Source organism: Erpetoichthys calabaricus, chromosome 14 (genome assembly GCF_900747795.2).
Source record: "Erpetoichthys calabaricus chromosome 14, fErpCal1.3, whole genome shotgun sequence".
NCBI lineage: Eukaryota > Metazoa > Chordata > Cladistia > Polypteriformes > Polypteridae > Erpetoichthys > Erpetoichthys calabaricus.
The window spans coordinates 99,754,335-99,779,748 of NC_041407.2; the positions used below are offsets into that span (position 1 = coordinate 99,754,335).

At 44.2% G+C, this 25,414-nt stretch overlaps 1 protein-coding gene across 1 annotated transcript; it reads left to right on the forward strand.

Annotated features, from left to right (window-relative positions):
- The first annotated feature begins 167 nt into the window (after positions 1 to 167).
- On the forward strand, positions 168 to 23,871 carry lrrc3ca (leucine rich repeat containing 3Ca). The gene is made up of 2 exons (XM_028819056.2): positions 168 to 286; positions 22,331 to 23,871. The coding sequence occupies exon 2, from the start codon at positions 22,417 to 22,419 to the stop codon at positions 23,203 to 23,205; it is 789 nt and encodes a 262-aa protein (XP_028674889.1). The 5' UTR covers positions 168 to 286; positions 22,331 to 22,416; the 3' UTR covers positions 23,206 to 23,871.
- Positions 23,872 to 25,414: the final 1,543 nt, after the last annotated feature.

The following is a 25,414-nucleotide window of genomic DNA, read 5'->3' on the forward strand; positions in this document are numbered from 1 at the left end:
TCTTGCATTGAGCGGCGTTGCGAGAGACGGATGACCGACTGATCCGCCGCTCGCTCGATTTTAATAGGAGCTTCCTGCACTGGCGGAGTGAGCGAGCGAGCGAGCTGGAAACTTGGGCTTCTCTCTCTCTCTCTCTCTCTACCGCCCTCCCTCTCGCCCCCCCTACGGACTGTACTCCTTACTGTACTGCAGCTGATGCCTCTGCTATGCAAACAGGGTGGACGGACGGCGGTGTGCGCCTGTTGCGCGGTGTCGATCTCACTCCAGCCGCTCCGGAGCAGCACCGGTAAGCACGACCGGCTTTTTTTCTTTCTTTCGGAGAGCTGGGATGGTTTGTAGTTAGCCCTGCAATTCCTGCCTCCCTGGCTTTATCACATTCCTGCTCAGCAACATAACGCGCATGTTCATCGTTACAGTTTACATGATGAACGACCGAACGGAATTGAATAGAACAGAATAAGTGGGTTGGCTAGCAGACTGCATTGCTCACGGCTCTTCTCTGGTGGCACCCTGATGCCCATCACGTTTCTATAACAGCTCTCGCCGTGTCGCCGGTGCCACCGGTGCGTGAGGAAAGCTCGCCGTGTGAGACCACACAAGCCTGAATTTGAGACTTGAATACCTGTTGTTCTTGGTAATTCGTGAATGCTAAGGCGTTGGTAAAGAGAATCAGATGTGTTTTTTTTAACTGAAGGGAATCCGCGCTGGTGTTCATTAAACTGTCATGTGACAGATTCCCACCCTCATTAAATAAATCGAAGACTGGAATTGGAGCCAAGGACCTCCACACTATCCCGACAGCTGCGACCATCCATCCTATCGTTACATGCAGGCACACCGTAGTGGTGTTTGGCAATAATAATAATAATAATAATAATAATAATAATAATACATTGATGACAGCAGTTAAACAACGACACCCTGGGGGGCTGAGTAATGCATGTCGATTAAATAAATAAGTGAGAAGAGCTGCTCGTGGCAGGCAGGTTTCTGGTAACACTGCCAGGCTGCCCTTCGTGTGGCTCTCCCGCACCTGCATCTTCGCATTTCAGTGCCAATGCAGTTCCACGTTCAAGAAACGGAATGATTAAGCAACTCAGTTTACAGGAGAGAGTCGGACCACCTCAGGACCCACCACCCCATGGGGAATACAGGTTATTTGAAAATGCCAACTATTTTACTCCAATGCTTCGATCTTTGAGTGTCAGGAACCAAACCAATGCAGGGGAGACTCGCGCAGGCACCACTAGCCCCTCACTCGGGACTAATTTAGCTGTCGGTAAATTAACTTAAAACGCTCGTCTCTGATATGTAAACCGAAAACAGCTGCAAAAACCCAACGCAGATACGGGAGTGACTTGTGAACTCCTACAAGCATTGATAGCAATGCGGCCGCCGCACTAACCACTGCGCTACCGGGCCGTCGTACTCTTACAAATCCGGGTTCTTTAATGGCCCATTTACCGGGTGGTGAGGCTCCTAGTCGAGTCATTACTTAACATTTATTCGGGGGAGAATTTTTTCCGTTTAAAGTTGTTTGTTTGGGTTTTGAAAAGTCGACTGTTGACGTGGATAAAACGGAAATCATTAATGGACTACTAGTGGGATGCAACAAACCAAAGCCCCGTGTGATTGTAGAAATGAGAACCCGTGGGCCCGTTAGCATCTACGCTGAAAAAAGATTTGGGTCCAGTTTTTAACATTTACACATTTCAATTGTATGATTAATTGCCGTCAAACTGAATCAAGTACTCTTAAAATTTAAGTTTTCTTTTTTCTCTGATAATACCATGAAATGATTTATATACTAAAGTTTATGAAAATAAAGCAGAGTAACTTAGAAAGATAGGTTACTTCACGTGATGTGTTTTCATTAACTTTAAAAGGTTCAGATATGTTGATTTTATTACCGTTTCTGCGTTTAAATAAATATTTGGGTCCACTTCTTACTGTGTGTTTCAGTCGTATGACAAACTGGGATGGACTGGCGGCCTGTACGGAGTTTGTTCCCGTCTTGCAACCTGCTAGCTGGGATAGGCTCAACGAACCACGCCCTCATAACCCCCCCCGGTAACCCCCCAACAACCCTCCACCCCCAGGGCCCCAGATTTGGATTAAGCGGGTTTACAAAATAACATGACATGCCGATGCCCACTCTTAGTACCACTGGCTCTTATGTTTCATTTATAGGTTCCACGTATGGATCCACTGCTTGACAAAGCGCCACTTCATTCTGCAGGAATTGGGGTCTCTGCATATGAAGTTGGTTCTTTGTGCTTTGAAAAATTTCCTCATTTCTTTATTGTATGGTACACTTGCGGAATAAAAATCCCAAACTGAGCCCGCCTGACTTCATGCGACGAGAGTCCTTTTAACATCAGGAGCCACTGGAATTTCACTAATCTGTCACCAGGGCCGGATTTATATGAAAAGAGGCCCTAGGCTATTCCACTTATGAGGCCCTTTCACCTTCCATTTTTAAGTTTGTAAATTACATGAGAGATAATAAAACACGTAATACGCGTTGATCTTAACCAATACATTTTTATGTTTGTTTATTAGTCATATGCGTAGAATTTCTCCTTATTTTCGGTTCAGTGTTTTAGTGTTCACTGTTTTTAGAATAGTGTCATTTTAATTTTGCTAACAATTTGAATGTAGGCCCCTCTTGATCTTGAGGCCCTAGGCTGAAGCCTAGTTAGCCTATAGGAAAATCCGGCCCTGTCTGTCACCATATATTCCTGGCTGTTTTCCGGGTCTAAATTAATACCAGTTCTATCTGGACTCTTCATTTATTTTTAAGAGCGTGTTTTGAGTATTAAATATGTGTTAATTTTGAGTAAGATTAACATACAATTGAGGAGTAAGGACAAGAAACCCCGAGGCTGTTCTTTTAAAGTAATTGAATGGTTTTGTTTCAATAGTATTTAATTTAATTTAAGGATTTAATGTGACATCTAAAAGAATTATGAAAACTTATAGAAAATATCACGTAATATCAACAGCCATAATTATTTTAATTTATATTGAGATAGATGAATAAAATAAACAGCCCAGTTGGTTTATTTGTGAGTGTATTTATTAAAATGACGGATTTCATTTATGTGAACCTGAAACAATTCAAATATCCGTCCGTCCATTTTCAGGACGGATCGTCACGACGCGCAAGCGCACAATGGCAACACCGCACCTATTTATTTTTAATCGAAAACCCTTCGTGTAGTTCCTGCGATATTGTCTGTTGAATTCTCCACACTTCCAAACATTTTTTTACTTAATTACAACGATGTGTGTGTCGTTTAAAATAATGAAAAGCATTTAACAAGACTTGATGAAACATTTGAATTTATGAAAAGACGTGAACCGACAAGTTTAGGATGGTCTGAATTTATAAGGGTGACGCGCGCACGTTTACTTTGAGCTAATTTCATACTTTGTAAAAGTTGAGCAGTTTTAAATAAATGTAAAATGTTTATTCACATGTTACCATTGTGAAAGCGTATGCATCCAGGCTATTTGTGCAAGGCCGGTTGCTGATGTAAATAAATAAAGGTTCTTTCTGGACCCTTCCCGGGGATGCGCTTTGTCCCCAGTGACGTTGCTTTGGCTGAACTTTGTTTCTGCGCGCAGTGGAGAACGCGCACCACATGAACGCGCGGGTATAGTCCGATATCATGCCTGAACACTCCGTAATGAATATAATTGGTGTTTCAGGTTACCTTTTAGTACAAGCGATTTATAAATCCTAATTCTGTTTTCCACTAACGAATAAAATGACTCGCTCAGACTACGCTAACACTATAGGAGTGTTTAAAAAGTGTCACTTTATCAAACCAAAGATTGCTATAGTTTTCCACGCAATGGGTTATATTTAAATGAGACTACCCGTTATTGCTCAATCTTCATTTTATATAGCGCCCTGCACACAGCGCACTATCACAGGCAAAGCAGGTACAGTAATTCCAAATTCAAGTTGTGTACAATAAATGGAGGCTTCGTGGATTGCTAAATATGGGAGTGCATGGAGTGTGAAAAGCTGCGACTTCAAATCGCTCTCTGGCTCGGCCTTTCAATCTTGGATTCTGCTTTTCTCTGCTAATAATTAAAGGAGTGGATAAAGGGAGACTCGTTGGCGCAGTGGCTGGCGCTGCTGCCTCCCTCCGCCATTTAACCTGGCCATATCGGCGAGCATTTTCTATCCTTCTCCATCCCAAAGTCATGCGGTGTTAGGCTAATGGCGACTGTCAGATGGTCCCCGGGTGTTGAAGTGTGTGCTTCTTGTAGTATACGCTTTGTGATGGCGCTGCTAACCTCTTTGTGCACAAAGCTGTCAATTTAGGCTCCTGTAATTTTGGACACGATTAGTGAGTTTGCAAAATCCATGTATAAATATACTGTGTTCACTGACAAGGCACTATATATAAACGAAATAATTGATTGTTGAGATTTCGGGGGCTTTGCCAGTGTAAACATTTCTGTTTTTTGCATTGTGTATTTAAGTGTAAAGTTTTAATATTGACTGTTTATTTGCCTGATATAGTGGGGGGTGGTGGTCGCGTCGTTACGTCATGGTATTCCAGAGTACGTCGGCTGCCTCCCTGCCCTCCTCATTGGCTGCTGCTCACTCGTAAACTAATGGCTTCTCTTAAGCTGTTTCAAGGTAGGAAGTATCACTTCCTAGTTAAAGAAGTGTGAAAAGCGATACTCTTTGAGATCGTAACGTGTCACTTTGTAGCGGACACTGTGCCACACAGGCTGGGCATCCGAGCAGAAAGCGACCCCATCTGGTGAGAGCCCCTGAGACGACTCGGAGCAGCGAAGAACAAAAAGACAAAGATGAAAGCTCATCCCCAAGCGAAAGGACTGGAAATCTGCAATGTCATGTGGCGGCCCAAGGGAGACACCTGGGCTTGCCTGCAGGTTTCCACTTTGAAAACGCACCCGAGGGACGCGTGTGACTCCGGCGACTGCAGAATAAACAGCGAATTCATCTCCACCCTGAGAGCGATCTGTGGCAATCTGAGCCCCCATTGACCTTCATTTTTGTATTGCGTCTGACTCTTTTGAAGGCGGACACAATCTATAAATCTCTGTGGCTCTCACCCCTCCAACCCCCCAACTACAGAAAGACTCCCAGGTGGGCGAGCCAAGCGCCGCTTGTCGTGTTGTGCATCTAAAATCAATGGCAGTGGAGGAGTGGGCTCGCTTGGAGAAACGACACAGGAGGTCAAGATCGATTGCTTTGCAAGGTGTCAATGGCAGCATATTAAATAACGAATAATTGCCTTAGTGCTTACTAAATGAAAGGCACTACATAAAATGACCCGAGAAGCTGTTTAGAAACTGCGTTTTGCTGACAGTGCAAAAAGAGTCGGCCCGCAGCTTCTGACCATCACAGAGCGCTCATATGGAAGGGGCGTTCAGAAAACCCAAACCTCCAAATAAGTAAAGTTCTGCAGAACATGACAACGTCGTCCTGCTTTTTAAATGTTTTGTGATTGAAAGGAAAGTACCAGCGGGGGAACCTGGCACTGCCCGGGGTGGAATAAAGTGCAGATGACGTCACTAAACACACCCCCACGGAGACATTTTGGCGCCAAACCGTAATCCGAGTGACTAAATAAACACACCGTGAGGGACAACTCCGCATGAAAGTCCCCAAAGTGCTTCATAGGGGCACCAGAGGATAAAGCGCAGGTACGGTCGAATTCTGCAACGAAACAGAGAAGATATACAGAGAAGACACCATATCATAGACAGATAGACAGACATGAAAGACAGTAATAAAAATTCTTTGCATTTATATAGAGCTTTTCTCACTACACAAAGCGCTCAGCAATTGTAGGTTAAGGGACCAACAGAGCAGAGTCCCTATTGGCATTTACGGGATGCGAACCAGCAACCTTCTGATTGCCAGTGCAGATCTCTAGCCACAGAGCCACCACTCTGCCTTATATACAGTATATACAGTAAAATGATAGATAGATAGACGGATAGATAGGAAAGGCACTATATAATAGATAGATAGATTGATTGATGTGAAAGGCACTATATAATAGATAGATAGATAGATAGATAGATAGATAGATAGATATGAAAGGCACTATATGATAAGATAGATAGATAGATAGATAGATAGATAGATAGATAGATAGATAGATAGATAGATAGATAGATAGAAATGAAAGGCACTATATGTTAGATAGATAGATAGATAGATAGATAGATAGATAGATAGATAGATAGATAGATAGACATGAAAGGCACTATATGATAAGATAGATAGATAGATAGATAGATAGATAGATAGATAGATAGATAGATAGATAGATAGATGTGAAAGGCACTATATAATAGATAGATAGATAGATAGATAGATAGATAGATAGATATGAAAGGCACTATATAATAGATAGATAGATAGGAAAGGCACTATATGATAGATAGATAGATAGATAGATAGATAGATAGATAGATAGATAGATAGATAGATATGAAAGGCACTATATAATAGATAGATAGATAGATAGATAGATAGATAGATAGATAGATAGATATGAAAGGCACTATATAATAGATAGATAGATAGATAGATAGATAGGAAAGGCACTATATGATAGATAGATAGATTGATTGATGTGAAAGGCACTATATAATAAATAGATAGATAGAAATGAAAGGCACTATATGTTAGATAGATAGATAGATAGATAGATAGATAGATAGATAGATAGATAGATATGAAAGGTGCTATATAATAGATAGATAGATAGATAGATAGATAGATAGATAGATAGATTGATGTGAAAGGCACTATATAATAGATAGATAGATAGATAGATAGATAGATAGATAGATAGATAGATAGATAGATAGATAGATAGATATGAAAGGCACTATATAATAGATAGATAGATAGATAGATAGATAGATAGATAGATAGATAGATAGATAGATAGATAGATAGATAGATAGATATGAAAGGCACTATATAATAGATAGATAGATAGATAGATAGATAGATAGATAGATAGATAGATAGATAGATAGATAGATAGATAGATATGAAAGGTGCTATATAATAGATAGATAGATAGATAGATAGATAGATAGATAGATAGATAGATAGATAGATAGATGTAAAAGGCACTTTATAATAGATAGATAACACTTTATTTGTCCACAGGGTGATATTTGGCATTTTACAGAAGCTCAATAAATGCATCGCTGGCCACTTTTTAAGGATGGTGCTGTTACAGATCGTGCATAGAAAGGAGTTTAAAGGTTTTATATATTTTTAATAGTGTATGCTATAAAACATAACACAACAAAACTTGTTGCCCTCTGCCCACTACAGGAATCTGAGTTGCAAGGCAGTAATCCACACCAGGTGCTGGGTCATTATATTATAAATTAACAGCCCTGGTTAATTCACTTGAGGGTCGCAGTTGGTTGTTTGAAGTCTGTCCTGGTGACACTGGGTACAAAGCAGGAATCAATCCTGGACAGGGTGCCAGTACATTGTTTCACAGCGTGGCCCACTATGGCACACAGGGTCAATCTGGAATCACCAGTCCACCTTTGAGGATGCAAAAGGAAAACTGAAGTATCCTGAGGAAAGCCAACACAGATGGGGGAAAATGTAAAAACTCCACATTGGCCGGCCTTGCATTTGAATGCACTGATGTTGGGTCCCTGAGCTGGCAGGTGTGTATTTCATAAAACTAGCAACTGTTCCATTTGTCAGACACTCTGCCACAGGAGCTCACTTTAAATGGCTCCATGAGCTGCAGATTTAAAAAGCAGTTTGTGACTGTGGCTGCCATGATCATCATAAAAGACGAGGACTGATTAGATTAATAAACACCATGCAAAATTGCTCACAAAGAAAGGCGCTATATAAAACAAATGATTTTTATTTTCAACACACATCTATTAAAGGGCTTATAAAAAGCAAAAGTTTCACTTTCTCGACTTCTGCTTTTACTTGCCACACTGTAGTCCTTACGTGGCACTTTACTGGGCTCATTCTGAGTCGGCTTCTTTGCGTATGAAACTGGGCGTTTGGGTTTTGAAAAGGTCCAAGCAGAGGTCTTTAATGTCTGATAGGCTACTAGCAGGACACAAAGAGATCAAGACGACCTGAACTGAGCCTGTGACATTGTGTGCAGTGACAAGTCCTTTAAAATCAGGAACCCACTGGGATTTCTCAGGTCTGTTATCATCTCTTCATGGCTATTTATGGAGCCTTTAATGGATCAAAATGGTTTCCTATGACATTGCTGGTTCCTTTATGTTTCCAACTGAATGTCCGTCTTCTCTGCTTCTCTTGTCTTTTCTGCCACCCCACCACATTTCTCATTGCTTTTGTCTACCCTGCCCTCGCCTTATCTTCTCCACTCTCACAATGTCTGCTACGCCTATCAAGCCCTCAGTCTTCACTTTTATTATTTTCCCTCCTGTAACCGTAGTCTGTGATCAGATATCCTGTGCCCCCCACTGTCACTCCCTCAGCCCCCTCATGTTTCATCTCTCTCCCTCTCTTTTAAACCTCCATCTCATGTGCCCCCCTGCTCGGTGATCAGGGTGCTGTGCAGCACTAAAACTCAAGAGCTTTTCCTCACAATGCCGCTTTGTAGACGTATAATGGAGCTGGCAGTGTCAATTACAGCACTTCTCTCTTCTGCCAGCAAACACACCGAGCGGCGAGAACTGAGGCAGGGGGCCCAGACACTCCATCAGGGCAGGGGATGAAAAGAACGGCTTTGGGGTAGGAGAAGGAGAAAATGACGGGAAGAAAAGAGACAGACTGGCTGTTTGATCTGTCCAGTTTTAATTCAATGTTTAGCTTATTGTCATGTGTGCAGATACAAAGAAAACCTTCTATGTATGTGTAAGCGGAATATGAGGAATAAAGACACACACACACCAAAGTTTACATAGCATGCAACATATACATATATATATATATATATATATATATATATATATATATATATATACTGTGTATATATCCAAAATAATAACAGAATAAGTGTCTGTGTGTCATTCCAACAGATGGCGCATCACAAACATTAGCAGTGCTATTACGAATCCCATATCAAATGACTTATATTGAGACATATGTATTGCTTTGTCATTCCAACAGATGGCACACCACAAACCTTTGTGGCAATGTATTATAAACATTTGTGATGCACCATCTGTTGGAATGACAAATGCAATGGATGTTATTACTGCTGTGACCAAAAAAGGGTGTCCCAGAGCCTCTGGACTTTAGGCACAAGTGCACATACACAGTCAGGGGTTCAAATCAAGTGACATATTATTATAACTCGTACCTTTCACATGGTTTTTCTTCAGCCACACAAGTAATCACAAACTGATAATGAGTCTCCTCCACCCATCCACAGGCAAGCCTTGTCCTCTGCCTCCTGGGTGAGGCAGAGTGATCTCCTTTGCGCCTCCGTTGCTGACACATTGCACCTGGGAAGCACTTTCGGGTCAGGTGGAAGCCTTACAAAGAAGGGACAGCCATTCCCTATCGCACCCCCTGGCAGCACCCATGTAACCCACAGGGCTGCCTCATGCCCTGCCGGTGTGGATCTGGGTACACTGTCCCCAGAATGCTGCCACCCAGTGCACTGGTAGTGCATGCATTCTTGGTCAAATCCCCACATCCATTCATTACTCAGGCCTCCTGACCCGGGCAAACATCCTCTGCTGATTCCCATCGGGATACCAGTCTGTCCATGTTGGCATGGTGTGTCCGGCTACAGTGTGATTTACTGACAGAGGGCAGTGATACTCAACTTATGATAGTAAGAATGTTTGTATCCTAAGTGGAGGATTCGGCTTTGATTCCCACCATTCATATTAAACGCTCTCTTTAATTAAGTATTAAGGACCCCAGGGGTGGCCATATTGTCTCCATAAACTTTCTCCATCACATCACTAATGCGATTTGCCCAACAGTGAGGCTGTGACCCGCTAGTCAGACCCGGTGCTGGGTGCCATTCAACTGTACAAATCCCAGATGTCGAGCCGGAATGTTGGGTATACTGTTACTTTTAAAAATGTTGGCTCTTTTATCACATTATATTGTCCCTTACTACTTTGGTGTGGAGCTCCAACCCCAGGATGAACTTGGACCACTGAACTCAGTTAGTTAGTCTAAGCACAATGGTGTATCTCGCTTTACATTTACAGTGCCCTCCATAATATTCAGGACAAAGACACAGTTTTTCTTGATTTCTCCCTCATCCACAGTTTAAAATTACAAATCAGACAATTGAGACATTGTGATTAAAGTGCACTTTCATTTAAGGGGATTTGCTCTGAAACAAAAGAAAGCTCCCTAGAGCACAAAAGACAAAAGGAGTTGCCCGGGGCAAAGTCCAAATCCTGTAATCCAGAGAATGGGAAAAAACAGAGCAGAAGGTTAAAAAAAATCACAAAACACAAACACAAGTAAACCCCCCGAATTCCTAAGGCATCTGAATGAACCGCCAGGAACTCTGGGAAATGCTCTCCCTTATAAGGCTGAGGGCAGTCCTGGGCAGTGATGGGCAGGAGGCTCCACCCCTTGGAGAACCACCCACGTGATGCAAGGCACACACCACAAGCATAGAAGACAACGCAGATAATTAACAAAGATAACATTCACATGGAGTGCTCTCCATAATGTTTGGGACAAAGACCCCTTTTTCCTTGATTGACCCCTCTGGTCCACAGTTTAAAATTACAAATCAAACAATTCAGACATTGTCATTAAAGTGCACATTGCAGACTTTCATTTAAAGGGATTTGCACCCATTTCTGCCACACAGCACTTTTTCTACATGGTCCCCCAAGAGCGCCACTCCACTAAGGAGGTTGTCACTTTAGAAGATACGTCGGCGATGACACCTGGTTACACTGTGGTTGAGATTAGGGTTAAGGGAGGAGTTATCTGACTCAGGTCAAGTAAACCAGGTGACAAAAATCTGCAATACAATTGGCTGTCCAGCAGAGCTACTGAATGGCAGAGCTGCAGAAGTCTGCAACTGGACCCATCTCAATACGTCTGCTTTGCTTTTAGTTATGCCATGCAGTTTATGGACATGAATTAAAATGAAATATGTTTATTGTATTCCATTTTAAATTAACAGAAAAAAACATGCTGTAGTGGAAATCAATCGATTATTTGGTTGAAATGTTTTTAATTACGACATGATAAAACTGTACCAAAATTAAATGCACCACGTGCACATGCTGGATGGCATTTAATTTTGGCACAAATAATCGCCCACAGAATGGAGAGCAAAAAGTTTATGACATAACTGAAGCCAATAGTGGCCAATGCTGTACATCAGCAAATAATGAGAAAAACGTACATGGAAAAAAAAGAAAAATAATAATGTTATGTTACTTGTGGCACACAATCCACATGTCAGCTGTCCAGTCGCATGCTCAACACATGAAAAACACATGCCTTTCTTATTTTTTTCGTTAAAATATGGTTATTTCGTAAAAATCAGCACACGTCATAGATAGGAAATGCGATCCACATGGAGCGGAGTTTATGAACTGAAGTCAGGACTTGAGTGAGGGGAAAGCGGAAATCGTGTTTGGGTGGGAAATTCAAGTCAGTTGTATTAGCAAGCCTTATTAGTTTTGAGTTAAGTCAATTTACGTTAGCCGAGTAACAGCCACCTACACCCCAAGAATCATTCTGAAGAGTGCGGGGTTGAAATCCCAGCCTGGCAGTGCCCACCCCTGCCTTCTGTTTTAGAACCCCCACCCTATTTGGTTATGTTTTCTGCACTCTCCCTCCTTTATTAGAATGCTGCAGTGTTTAATGTTTGATTTGATTGTAAATGAAACACAATGACAAAGAACCGTCACTTGAAACTAAAGAGAGCACAACCGACCACGCGTGAAAAACCCAAGAACAGCCAAAAACTCGACGGCCATGGTGAGATTCCGTTATGGAGGAATGCTGCGGGGCTTCTTTATGGACGGTGCGAACTTAATCAAGAACAAAGTTGCAGTTACGAACAAACACGTTGTAATATAAAATAATTCGGACTGTTTCCAGCTAGGTGTAAAACGGTGGGGTGGGGGGGGGGGGTGGTTTGGGGGGCTTCTTCATGGACGGAGAACACTTTGCAGTCATTCAGAAAATTAAGGCGAGCGAAACCAAAGGTTCAGTCAGCCAGATTCACGTCATCGGCGTAGTATAAAGTAGTGAGGAATAGTTCAGACACAACTAAACGAATAAATACGCAAATAAATAAAAGTACATTCATTAAAATTCATCGTCAATTAAGAGCAACCTAGTAACCAAGCCAAAGCTGCTGTTTTAACGGAAAATGAATGCAAGGCTCACATTACAGGATTCGGGGCCCGAATTTAATTGGGCTAAATTCTATTCCATTAGGGGGGGGGTCAGCATCTGATCTCAAACATCAAACTGAGAAAGACTGAGACTGGGGCTGTCATGATTACAGCTTAATTTTTTCCTATTTTGGAAGCCATTTTGCATATCGTTGTCAGGGTCGCGTCCCACATTTCTAGGGGTGTGGCCTACAGGGTCATGACCTTGAACTAATCAGCATACAGCATAAAAGGTCTGCCTTTGCATTGAGCCTTATCCGATCTGCAGATAAGCCTTTTTGAATTCTATTTGTGATTATTTTCGTGTCATGCCTGATAATTGAGTGTGATTTTTCCTTCTCGTCTAGATTTCGGCCACTCCATTTTATTTTATTTTCATTTGTTTTGTCTTTCTGCATGCACCTCCTGGTTTAACTTGTTCTCTGTTTTGCTGCTGCTAACTCATTATTTTAACATGGCTTTCTCTCAGCTTCATTTAGTTTAATTCCGATATTCTGTATATGCATTTAATTATCATTATTTTTCCTGGTGGCTCCATAATCCGTACTAACTTCTACTTTCTCTGCTGTTATTTTTCTGGTTTTCTGCGCCACCACCACCTGATCAGAGCACCGTGATGTCCCTACATTGATGGATTAAAGGCCAGAAGTCCACATGAGTGTCATCATCAAGTTCTTCCACATGAACCCTGAATACCATGAGGACTGATTGTGAGGTCATTTATGTCAGGTAGAATGCCTAGAGGGGGCTGGGTGGTCTCATGGCCTCAGACCCCCTGCAGATTTTATTTTTTTCTCCAGCCGTCTGGAGTTTTTTATTTATTTTTTGTGTCCTCCCTGCCCTTCAGACCTTACTTTTCCTCTTTGTTAATCATCCATCCATCCATTATACAACCCACTATATCCTAACTACAGGGTCACGGGGGTCTGCTGGAGCCAATCCCAGCCAACACAGGGCGCAAAGCAGTAAGCAAACCCTGGGCAGGGTGCCACCCTACTGCAGGGCACACACACACACCCACACCAGGGACAATTTAGGATCGCCAATGCCCCTAACCTGCATGTCTTAGGACTGTGGGAGGAAACCCACGCAGACACGGGGAGAACATGCAAACTCCACGGATGGAGGACCTGGGAAGTGAACCCGAGTCTCCTAACTGCGAGGCAGCAGCACTACCCTCTGCGCCACCGTGCCACCCTCTTTGTTAATTAGTGTTCCCTAATTCTATTTTCTTATTTATTTTGTCTTTTTTCACTTTCTTCATTATGTAAAACACTTTGAGCTCCATCATTTATATGAAAATGTGCTCTAGAAATAAATGTTGTTGTTGTTGTTGCCGAGTCAGGACAGGGATTACCCGTCTCCAATATCCAGCCCCCTGCCACCCACCCCAAAACCTTCTGTGTCATGGATCAGGAGTTAGTGCCAGCCTCGTTTACTCGCGTCTTGTTCTCACTTCTCACTCTCTTTCTTACTTTGTTTTCTCGGCTGCTGACAGTTACGTTTCGATGCCACGCTTTGCTGTTTTGTGTATTGATATCCAGATGGGGGCGGCTTCCCGGGTCCTCCCTGTGTGAAGTTTGCATGTTCTCCCCGTGTCTGCGCGGGTTTCCTCCCACAGTCCAAAGACATGCAGGTTAGGTGGATTGGCGATCCTAAATTGGCCTTACTGTGTGCTTGGTGTGTGGGTGTGTCCTGCGGTGGGTTGGCACCCTGCCCGGGATTGGTTCCTGCCTTGTGCACCGTGTTGGCTGGGATTGGTTCCAACAGACCCCCGTGACCCTGTGTTCGGATTCAGCGGGTTGGAAACTGGATGGATGGATATCCAGATGGGTGAAGGACATCTTGTTATCATCTTTTGATGTGACCAATCATTCTGGAGGGGTCCCTCTCTGTCAAGCCTGAGCCTGTTGTGTCCAACGACGCCATTGTGAAATTATTAGCATTGAGTCTGACATAACCTGCGGAGTTTGAGTAGAGAGGGCACCGGCGCTGCTGGATGGACATCATCTGGGTGGACCTTGCATGTTGTTTATAGTGTGCCACTTAGGTCAGCTGATCTATCGGTGTGTGAATGTACCCTGGTGCTTCCCACCCATCACTGTGTGACCCTGAGCTGCATACAGTGAGTGGGTTATGTTATAAGGGGTCTCTCCAGCTTGTACCCGGGCCTCACTGCTCTTGATGTGTTTGCCTCTGGCAGTAAAGTGCTTTTTCCGGAACAACCGTCGATACCTCCAGCTTGCTCTAATTGCTCTGGATGTTTTGGGAAGAGCGATGTCTCTAATTCAGCCGAGTGCAATTAAAAAAGTGAGAGAGGTGGAAAGGCTGCCACATTAAAGCCCGGGAGGCTCGAGTTCACCTCCGGTTTTAATTGCATTGTGGAGTGGAGGGGGGGAGTCGGCCACACATCTCATTCCAGTGATCTCGTCTTACTGACATTATATATTCACATATTTATATAAGGGCACTGGGGGGGGGGGGCACAAAGCAGACTTGGCTAATAGTGGCCATGCCTGGCGCTCTGAGGACCCCCTTCCCAAGCCAGTGAGGGTGGGCTGGAGCCACTAGGTGGCAGTACAGTACATTGTGTCGATGCCGAGGGCACCAGATTTAGGACGATACCGTTGTAGCTCCTTATGCGACGATATACGATAAACACAAACTCAACAATAACAAAAAACACACACGATGAAGTCCATGAAAAATGGCAACTGACGGAATGAAATGATGGAGGAAGATAGTCCAGAGATTACGTGAATGAAAAGATCAGTCCTACTGATACCTCCTGATGAGATGAAGATGTGTGAATGGGATCAGGAGCGGCTCCTTTCTTCTTTGGATGACAACAAATCCTCAGACAGTCCTCATGCGGCAGGAATACACCAGACAGTCCATACACCCGAAACAGGAGACGATCCACGGCAAGAACAAGAATCCAACGATTGTAAATGGGAAGGCAAACAGACAGGCGACTCCAGACACACAACAACAAAAGAACTGTAGAAGTGGCCTCCTTTTAAATCTCACGCTGGCCTCCTTGTTCCCAGCAGCCCCTGCACCCTCAGCAGACGACCAATCACAGCCACTGCAGGGATTGCTGGGAGCTGAAGTTTCATTCCCCAGTAACAATGCTACAATGTGGCAGGATTTAAATCCGGCTCTAGGACATTGGGTTCACTTCCCGGCTTCATCGCTGTCTGTGTGCACCTTTGCATGTCCTCCTCATGTTAGAACATTAGACAAATTGTGACCCAAATAGGCCATTCAGCCCAACAGGCTCGCCCATCTCAATCACCACGATTATCCAAAATGACGTCAGGTCAAGATCTACTCTCCATCACACCACTTGGTCAACAGCAACAACAACAACATTTATTTCTAGAGCACATTTTCATGCAAAAGACGAAGCTCAAAGTGCTTTACAAAATGAAGAAAGAAAAAAAAACAAAACATAAAAATAAAATTAGGCAACGCTAATTAACATAGAATAAAAGTAATGTCCAATGGCCAGGAGGACAGAAAAAAACAAAAAAAAAAACTCCAGACGGCTGGAGTAAAAAAACAAAATCTGCAGGGGTACTGGGGCCACGAGACCACCCAGCCCCCCTAATATAAGTGATCTCAATCAGTCCTCATGGTTTTCAGGCACCACATGGAAGAACTTGATGGTCACGTGGCCCTCTGGCTTTTAATCCATCAAGGTAAGGACATCACGGTGCTCTGATCAGGTGGTGGGGGCGCAGATCGGCACCAGAGAAAAACGGAAAAAGAACAGAAGAGAAAGAAGGGCTTAGTACGGATTGGGGAGCCACCAGGAGTGATAATGATAATTCAATGCATATACAGAATATCAGGATTAAACTAAAATGAAGCTGTAAGAGAGCCATGTTAAAGTAATGAGTTCTTAGCAGTTTCTTAAAGTGCTCCACCGTATTAGCCTGGCGAATTTCGATCAGTCAGCTATTCCAGATTTTAGGTGCAGAACAGCAGAAGGTCGCCTGCCTCAGCACTTCTTTCAAGTTTAGCTCTTGGAATTCTAAGCAGACCCTCATTTGAAGATTTGAGGTTACGATTTGGAGTGTCAGGTGAAATGCATTCTGGGATATAAGATGGAGCAGATTATTGAAGGCTTTGTAAATCATAAGCAGGATTTTAAAGTCAATTCTGAATGGCACTGGTAACCAGTGTAGTGACATCAGAACTGGTGTGATGTGCTCGGATTTTCTTTTCCTAGTTAAGATAAGATCGACAGGCGGATCAGTGCGGCGTCCACAGTGATGAGGTGAAAAAGGAGCTGAGCCGTAAGTCAAAGCTCTCAATTTACCGGTCGATCTACGCTCCTACCCTCACCTATGGTCATGAGCTATGGGTAGTGACCAAAAGAACGAGATTGCGAATACAAGCGGCTGAAATGAGTTTCCTCCGCAGGGTGTCTGGGCTTTCCCTTAAAGATAGGGTGAGAAGCTCAGTCATCCGGGAGGGGCTCAGAGTAGAGCCGCTGCTCCTCCGCATCGAGAGGAGTCAGATGAGGTGGCTCGGGCATCTGATCAGGATGCCTCCTGGACGCCTCCCTGGTGAGGTGTTCTGGACACGTCTAACCGGGAGGAGGCCCCGGGGAAGACCCAGGACACGCTGGAAGGACTATGTCTCTCAGCTGGCCTGGGAACACCTCGGGATTCCCCTGGAAGAGCTAGAAGAAGTGGCCGGGGAGAGAGAAGTCTGGGCATCTCTGCTCAAGCTGCTGCCCCCGCGACCCGACCTCGGATAAGTGGAAGAGGATGGATGGATGGAGTTAAGATTCTGGCAGCCCCATCCTGCACTTGTTACAATTGATTGATGTCTTTGTTTGGGTGGTCCTGAAAGGAGTGCTTTACAGTAATCTAGCCGACTGAAAACAAAAGCGTGAACTCATTTCTCAGCTTCTTGCAAAGTTATAAGAGGTCTAACTTTTGCTGTATTTAAGTGAAAAAATGCTGTCCTAGTAATCTGATTAATATGCGAGTCAATAGTTACCCCTAAATTCTTTACCTCCGTCTTGACTGTTAATCCTAATGTATCAAGTTTATTTCTAATGCCCTCATTATATCCATTTTTGCCAATCACTAAAATTTCTGTTTTTATTTAGTTTGAGAAGTTACTTTGGTCAAGCAGGGGTTTTCTTCAGATTCTCAGGTTTTCTTCCACCACCCAAAGACGCGCCTGCTGGGCTTGAATGGTAGCCCTCAAGAATGAGGTGTGGGTGTCCCGTGACTGACGGGCATGCAGTCCAAGTTTACCAGGACTGAGAATGTTCAGAAAATGAAGGCACACTGTGAGGAAACCTGCATCATCACATCCTCCCAGGCAGCAGTCCGGTGTCTGCTGAGTCTACTGGGGTCTTACCGCCAAAGACCAAGAACTGTTTATTTAGAAAGTCGGCCATTTTTCATGTGGAGACCACGAGTTCTCCTGGGTCTCTCTGGGTCTTCCTCCCACATCCCGAAAGGAGAGCAGGTTAGGTAAACTGATGATTCCTAATTGGCCATGTGTGCCCTGGGATGGATTGGCACACTGTCCAGGGTGGGCTCCTGCCTTGTTTCTAGATGTGTAGGGCAGTGTTTTTTAAACAGTGGGTCGTGGACGTGTCTGTGATGGGTCGCCACATAATTGTGTGGTAAAATTAATCAAGTCTGTCCGGTATTGAGTGATAAGCCAGTGCAGCATGTGAAATAATGGCGTCAACGCATCACAGAGAACCTTCATCTCTGTGGCACTAAAATATAATAAGCCTTCCCCCCTTCCATCTCACAACCAGTAACACAATCAAAATGGGGAGACTGGCATGTATAAGATAAAGGAGGGAATGACGGATAGAAAAGGGGCCGCGGCGATCGTTTGAAATGAAAATCGCAGGTGCGGCTCAAGAGTGCGGTGAGTCAATAGAGTGAGGGTATATATAGCGCCTTGGAGGTTTCATGGACGACCAGTCGCTTCCTCATTATGTGTTGGCCTTTACGGCATCTAAATCTGCACCCGAGGTACAAAGCAGACTTTGTGTTAAGCTTAACTTGCCTCCCTGTCACAGCATTTTAAAGCAGTTCAATAAACGCAAACCCACTGCCAGCGTGAAGGACCCCCGAGAACTGCAAGAACACCTGAAGATATCAAAAGGGCGAGACAAGCAGAAGACGTTCAGCACACAGTGAGTCAGTCGAGTTAAACATGTCAGACCGGACTGTCCACTGAATTATTCAGCAAGATTTATCCTATAAAATACACTTTAAGTATCATTTAGATTTTGTGGGTTAATTAAACTGTTAAATGGAATATGGAGTGTGTTAAGCTCTTTGTGAAGTCATTTAGAAAAATGGGTTGTTAATGGTGGAGCTCATTTGGGAAACGTTATTTTTTAATGTTGTTCAAGACCAGCAGAACAAGCTGCATTGATTCGTTCATTTTTGGATGACTTCATTCATTAACTGCCGCCATGATGAGTCGGATGACAAAGATAAGTGACCTCTCGGGCTCTGCTTTCAAAACTCATCAAATCCTCGCGGCACATAATAAGAAATTCTTCCTCTCAGCTTTGCTGAACTTTAAACTGGCGAATAAAACACCTCAGAAATCTGCTGCTGTTTTGAGTGACGAGAGCTGTTTTAGGGTCGGACCCCCTGTGCTGGGTGAGCGTCCTGCCACAGTCCAAGACACGCAGGTTAGGTGAACTGGTGGGGCTGAATTGGCCCTAGTGAGTGTGTGTGTGTTTGGGTGTGTGTACTGTGGGTTCAGGGGTGTGTGTCTGTGTGTCAGTGTTTGGGCGTGTGTGTGTGTACGTATGTTGTGCCTATGTGTGTGTGTCAGTGTTTGGGCGTGTGTGTGTGTACGTTGTATGTTGTGTGTGTGTTCTCTCTGTGATGAGATGGTATTATTCTGCCCAGGGATTGTTCCTGCTTTGCTCCCTATGGTTGCTGTGATTGGCTCCAGCTGCCCACATGACACTCCTCTGACTAATCATTTTTGGATACACAGTTGTGTTTTTTAATAATTCGTTAGTCTCACGCTTTTCTCTTTATTAATATTCATGTGATAAAATATGCTTGCAAGGAAACAAACTCACATACTTTTTTATTGCATAGTCCTTGTTATTTGCCTCTTTATATCTCTGTTGTCACTCTCATTACAGTCCTCTTCTTCGGCCTCAGTGTGGTATCGATTTTCTAATTTGGGTCCACAGTCTTAAAAAGTTTAAGAACACCTGGTGTAGGGCCTGAGAATGCCATGCCAAGTAGTAGAGCGTGCCCACCTAGCAGACTTTGGTGCTTTGGTGCCCGGTCTCGGGGTGTCCTTTTAAAGACGAGCCCGCCGTCCATGAAGTCTTCAACTGGAGATTCTCCTGCTTGAATTTGCTCTGTGCTTGTGATGATTGAAGCATACGGTTTTATTAAAGTGCCCCAAAAATACGTTTGTTATGTGATTTGGCGTTCGTGAAACGTAAATGAGGCGTTTTTGTGTTTTTTTTATAACTTATTTTGTTTACTGGAGGTGTTTTGAAAGTTGGTTGGTGTGGAAGGAAAGGACTTAATCTGTTGTGACCTATGGGGGGGGGGGCTTCAAATCCCAAACCTCAGACACAAGTCCCGGGTTCAAATGAATACTTCCATCCATTATCCAACCCACAGAATCCGAACACAGGGTCACGGGGGTCTGCTGGAGCCAATCCCAGCCAACACAGGGCACAAGGCAGGAACCAATCCTGGGCAGGGTGCCAACCCACCGCAGGACGGGGTTGTTGTTGTTTATTATAATATTTCATAAGCCTTTGTAAAAAACAAAATTTTCCTCTTGGGACAAATGAAGTAAACTAAAAATAAAGTACTTTGTGTCTATCTATCTATCTATCTATCTATCTATCTATCTATCTATCTATCTATCTATCTATCTATCTATCTATCTATCTACAGTGGGTACGGAAAGTATTCAGACCCCCTTCAATTTTTCACTCTGTCATATTGCAGCCATTTGCTAAAATCCTTTAAATTAATTTTTTCCCTCATTAATGTACACACAGCACCCCATATTGACAGACAAAAAAAAGAATTTTTGAAATTGTTGCAGATTTATTAAAAAAGAAAAACTGAAATATCACCTGGTCCTAAGTATTCAGACCCTTTGCTCAGTATTTAGTAGAAGCGCCCTTTTGAGCTAATACAGCCATGAGTCTTCTTGGGAAAGATGCAACAAGTTTTTCACACCTGGATTTGGGGATCCTCTGCCATTCCTCCTTGCAGATCCTCTCCCATTCTGTCAGGTTGGATGGTAAACGTTGGTGGACAGCCATTTTTAGCTCTCTCCAGAGATGCTCAATTGGGTTTAAGTCAGGGCTCTGGCTGGGCCATTCAAGAACAGTCACAGTGTTGTTGTGAAGCCACTCCTGCATTATTTTAGCTGTGTGCTTAGGGTCATTGTCTTGTTGGAAGGTAAACCTTCGGCCCAGTCTGAGGTCCTTAGCACTCTGGAGAAGGTTTTTGTCCAGGATATCCCTGTACTTGGCCGCATTCATCGTTCCCTCAATTGCAACCAGTCGTCCTGTCCCTGCAGCTGAAAAAGACCCCCACTGCATGATGCTGCCACCGCCATGCTTCACTGTGGGGACTGTATTGGACAAGTGATGAGCAGTGCCTGGTTGTGTCCACACATACCTCAGTGCAAGACACATGACAGCCCGCATGGAGTTTGCTAAAAGACACCTGAAGGACTCTGAGATGGTGAGAAATAAGATTCTCTGGTCTGATGAGACCAAGATAGAACTTTTTGGCCTTAATTCTAAGCGGTATGTGTGGAGACAACCAGGCACTGCTCATCACTTGTCCAATACAGTCCCCACAGTGAAGCATGGCGGTGGCAGCATCATGCTGTGGGGGTGTTTTTCAGCTGCAGGGACAGGACGACTGGTTGCAATTGAGGGAACGATGAATGCGGCCAAGTACAGGGATATCCTGGACAAAAACCTTCTCCAGAGTGCTAAGGACCTCAGACTGGGCCGAAGGTTTACCTTCCAACAAGACAATGACCCTAAGCACACAGCTAAAATAACGAAGGAGTGGCTTTACAACAACTCTGTGACTGTCCTTGAATGGCCCAGCCAGAGCCCTGACTTAAACCCAATTGAGCATCTCTGGTGAGACCTAAACATGGCTGTCCACCAACGTTTACCATCCAACCTGACAGAACTGGAGAGGATCTGCAAGGAGGAATGGCAGAGGATCCCCAAATCCAGCTGTGAAAAACTTGTTGCATCTTTCCCAAGAAGACTCATGGCTGTATTAGCTCAAAAGGGGGCTTCTACTAAATACTGAGCAAAGGGTCTGAATACTTAGGACCAGGTGATATTTCAGTTTTTCTTTTTTAATAAATCTGCAACAATTTCAAAAATTCTTTTTTTTGTCTGTCAATATGGGGTGTTGTGTGTACATTAATGAGGGAAAAAATTAATTTAAATGATTTTAGCAAATGGCTACAATATGACAAAGAGTGAAAAATTGAAGGGGGTCTGAATACTTTCCGTACCCACTGTATATAAAATCTCCACAGATGCCACACACTCACAATTGTCTCCTCCTCTCAAACAAATATTGTGGACCTCCTTGACCCCCCTAGGAGGGTAGAGCGGCTGTTTTCATGCTGGACCCAGAAGTACTTCCGACACCAGGCCACTGCACTTGAGAAACAGTTCTGGGCCGGGCAGACTCGGGGGTCCCCTTCCCAGCAGCTCCTTCTGGCTGCCCCCCGTGCTTTTGCAAGAAGGATGTGGTGATGGCATGAATTTTGCCAGTTTTGTTTTTTGTATTAAAGTCTTGCTGCAAATTCAGTTTCACGCAAATGTTTTTCTCGCATCACTGCTCTCCACTCTGCTGGCCGCCACATTGATCTTCTCTAATTCTTCTCCATAACTTTGTTGATTTGTCTTTTCCAGCCTAATGGACTCCTGTGGCCTGGAAGGCTGATGGGCCGGTGGCCGCCATTTCTCTTCTCCTTCCAGGAGTATGCCAGAAGCCCACAATGCCGCTGCTGCTGGACTGGCTGTTGCGCCACTCGGTGGCCATGTGTCTGCTCCTGCACAGTTTTGTGCTCATGACCTTCTGCTTCCATCATGCGGCCACCAGTTGCTCCAAAGGATGCTACTGCTCGGAAACGGGTGAAGGGGTCAAGACGGTGCGCTGCAGCAACACCAGGCTTGGCGAGATCCCTCAGGACATCCCTAACGACACTCATCGCCTCTACCTGGACTTCAACAATATTGCCGCCGTTCCCGCCGATGCATTCCGGGACCTCACGTTGCTGGTTGAACTGGATTTGTCACACAACATCATTGCCAAGCTGGAAAGTGGAGCATTCCGGGGCCTTAATGAGAGGCTCCAGCTGCTGGACCTCTCCTCCAACAGGCTCATGTCACTCAACAAGGATGCCTTTGGCAACCTCAAAGCTCGAACGAACCTGTCCAACAACCCCTGGCACTGTGACTGCGCCCTGCAGAACTTGTTGCCCACCATGGAGCTGGACCCAGTTTCCCTGGCTGGCATAGTCTGTGAGACAGCCGTCCCAGAAGAGTATGCTGGTAAGCCATTCCTGCTGGCCAAGGATGTGGACTTTTGCAATGTTTCCAAAAAGACAACTGATGTGGCCATGTTGGTCACAATGTTTGGCTGGTTCACCATGGTCATCTCCTATCTGGTGTACTATGTAAGGCAGAACCAGGAGGATGCCCGCAGGCACCTGGAGTACCTCAAGTCCTTACCGAGCAAACAGAGGAAATCTGAGGAGTCGTCTACCATCAGCACGGTGGTGTAAACCAGGTGGCAACACCCCGAAGGACATTACTGGAGACCCCAGGCAAGTGGGCGCTGGACTGGGCACGCTGAGTCTGATTGCACACTTCCTAAGATTTGATGATTCAGGCTCTGATATGCAATCCAGTGTGAGTCTGGTGCTGATCAGACAGGACAGGGATCACCACCGCTGACCTTAACAATTCCATTTCAACGCGTCCTCATGCCTTGAGTTTAGCTTTTCCTTCCATATTTTTAATATTAGACCCCCCACCCAATTGTCATGCTCTGTCAACTCCAAAGCTAACATATTCTGGATTGTCCTAATGTGTCCTGGCCTATCAGAGGAAGTGGGTGTGTCCAGATGTGTGGGCGGAGCCACACATTTAACACGCAATTCCGACCTCTGCCACTTCCACTCACAGGAAAGCACCTGTGATGGTCTTTTATATCAATGACTACCGTATAAAGAAAATTAAAATGAACCCCACCTATACCCACCTTGACGGCTGGATTCTGACTGTGACTTTTTTTGACGTCTATTTCAGATGAGGGTCACTTATGGCATCCCCTTTCTCCACCTGATGGAATGTGAGGCGCCCACTCTTACGAGATGCTACTTTCATTCTTGAATCCTGTTAGTGATATTTTGACACGTAAGAGTATGAATAAAGCGTTTGGACAGGGAGAGGTGGGGGCTCCAGGTTTTATTTCATGTTGGGTTGGTTTGGAGGGGAGGGGGGGGGGGATACTTGAAATTTGCCAAACGATCCAGGAAAGGCTCATGCCGATATGCCACTGGAGATGCCCCAAAGGCTGCTCGCTGTGATCTAATCCAGAGGCGCTCAAGCTTCAATCCCTTGACATGTTGGGCCTCGCACCTTACAGTGCCTATAAAAAGTCTTCACCTTTGGAATTTATCACTTTTTCTTGTTATACATCACTGAATTCCAGTGGATTGAATTTGGATTTGATCAAACTCTACTGTGGAAACAAGCAGCCTTTTTACAGCTCCGTTATTTCTCACTGTTTTTCTTTTTTTAAGCTTATTTACTATTTACCATCCATCCATCCATTATCCAACCCGTTATATCCTAACTACAGGGTCACGGGTTACCAGTCTTATTTAAAATGATAACTGTCCTATAGCTTCAGGCTTGTCGATGACAGTAGCCACTGGAAATCGGACAAATGGATTTTAAATAAATTTTAAAATTTTACCAACGAACTGAAATGCATGCAAACCCAGGCGCAACTTGTCAAGACTGCAATGGCTGCGAACTTGGATGGAGTCGCGAAGAGGACCCGAAGGCTTCCTTATGTCGCCAACACCTGTAAATATAAGAGACGCCGAGTGAATGCAAGCGGGATTGTATTAAATACTCCCGTAATCTGCGATCGCTACAGTTTACCGCCGGAGCGCAGATTTACCGGCGCGGGAGTAAAAGCGAAGCGAAGAGGTTTTAGAAGTGAACTGCCATCCATTGTAACGAGCGATTCTCGATCGCTGTCAAATAAGATGGATGAACTGCCTGCGCTTATAGCGGACCATAGAGCAGAGATAAGAATACAGTAGTGGCATTTTCTGCTTTTCAGAGAGCTGCCTTCTTTTTCTTTCGGCTGCTCCTGTTAGGTGTCGCCACAGCGGATCATCTTCTTCCATATCTTTCTGTCCGTTCCATCTTGTTCTGTTACACCCATCACCTGCATGTCCCCTCTCACCACATCAATAAACCTTCTCTTAGGCCTTCCTCTTTTCCTCTTACCTGGCTGCTCTATCCTTAGCACCCTTCTCCCAATATACCCCTCATCTCTCCACTGCACATGCCCAAACCAACGCAATCTCACCTCTCTGACTTTGCCTCCATACCTGACAATGTTTTGATGCTGGACGGATTTCATCTTATTCGAGAAGACAGAGAGACCCAGTGCGGTGTGGAAAAAGGACAAAAAGGGGAACTGGTCATCTACGGGAATGGTGTCAGTACCGCCGCTCCCTATACGCAGAGTACGCAGTCTGCGTAGGGCACCAACTCCCAGGAGGGCACCATCCCAGCTGCTCAAAAAAAATCGTTTTTATATATTATAATAATAAATTAATATTAATAATATACATATACAAATAAACAAAAATATAAACGTATATATTGCATTTTACGGTGAACGCAGAGTAGGCTAAGCACACCTTATTTGAATAAAGTTCTATTTTGGCCCCTATAGTAGGTGTTTTT

Coding starts and splice junctions, on each gene's coding strand:
- lrrc3ca (XM_028819056.2), top strand. CDS start 22,417: ATGCCGCTGCTGCTGGACTGGCTGTTGCGCCACTCGGTGGCCATGTGT.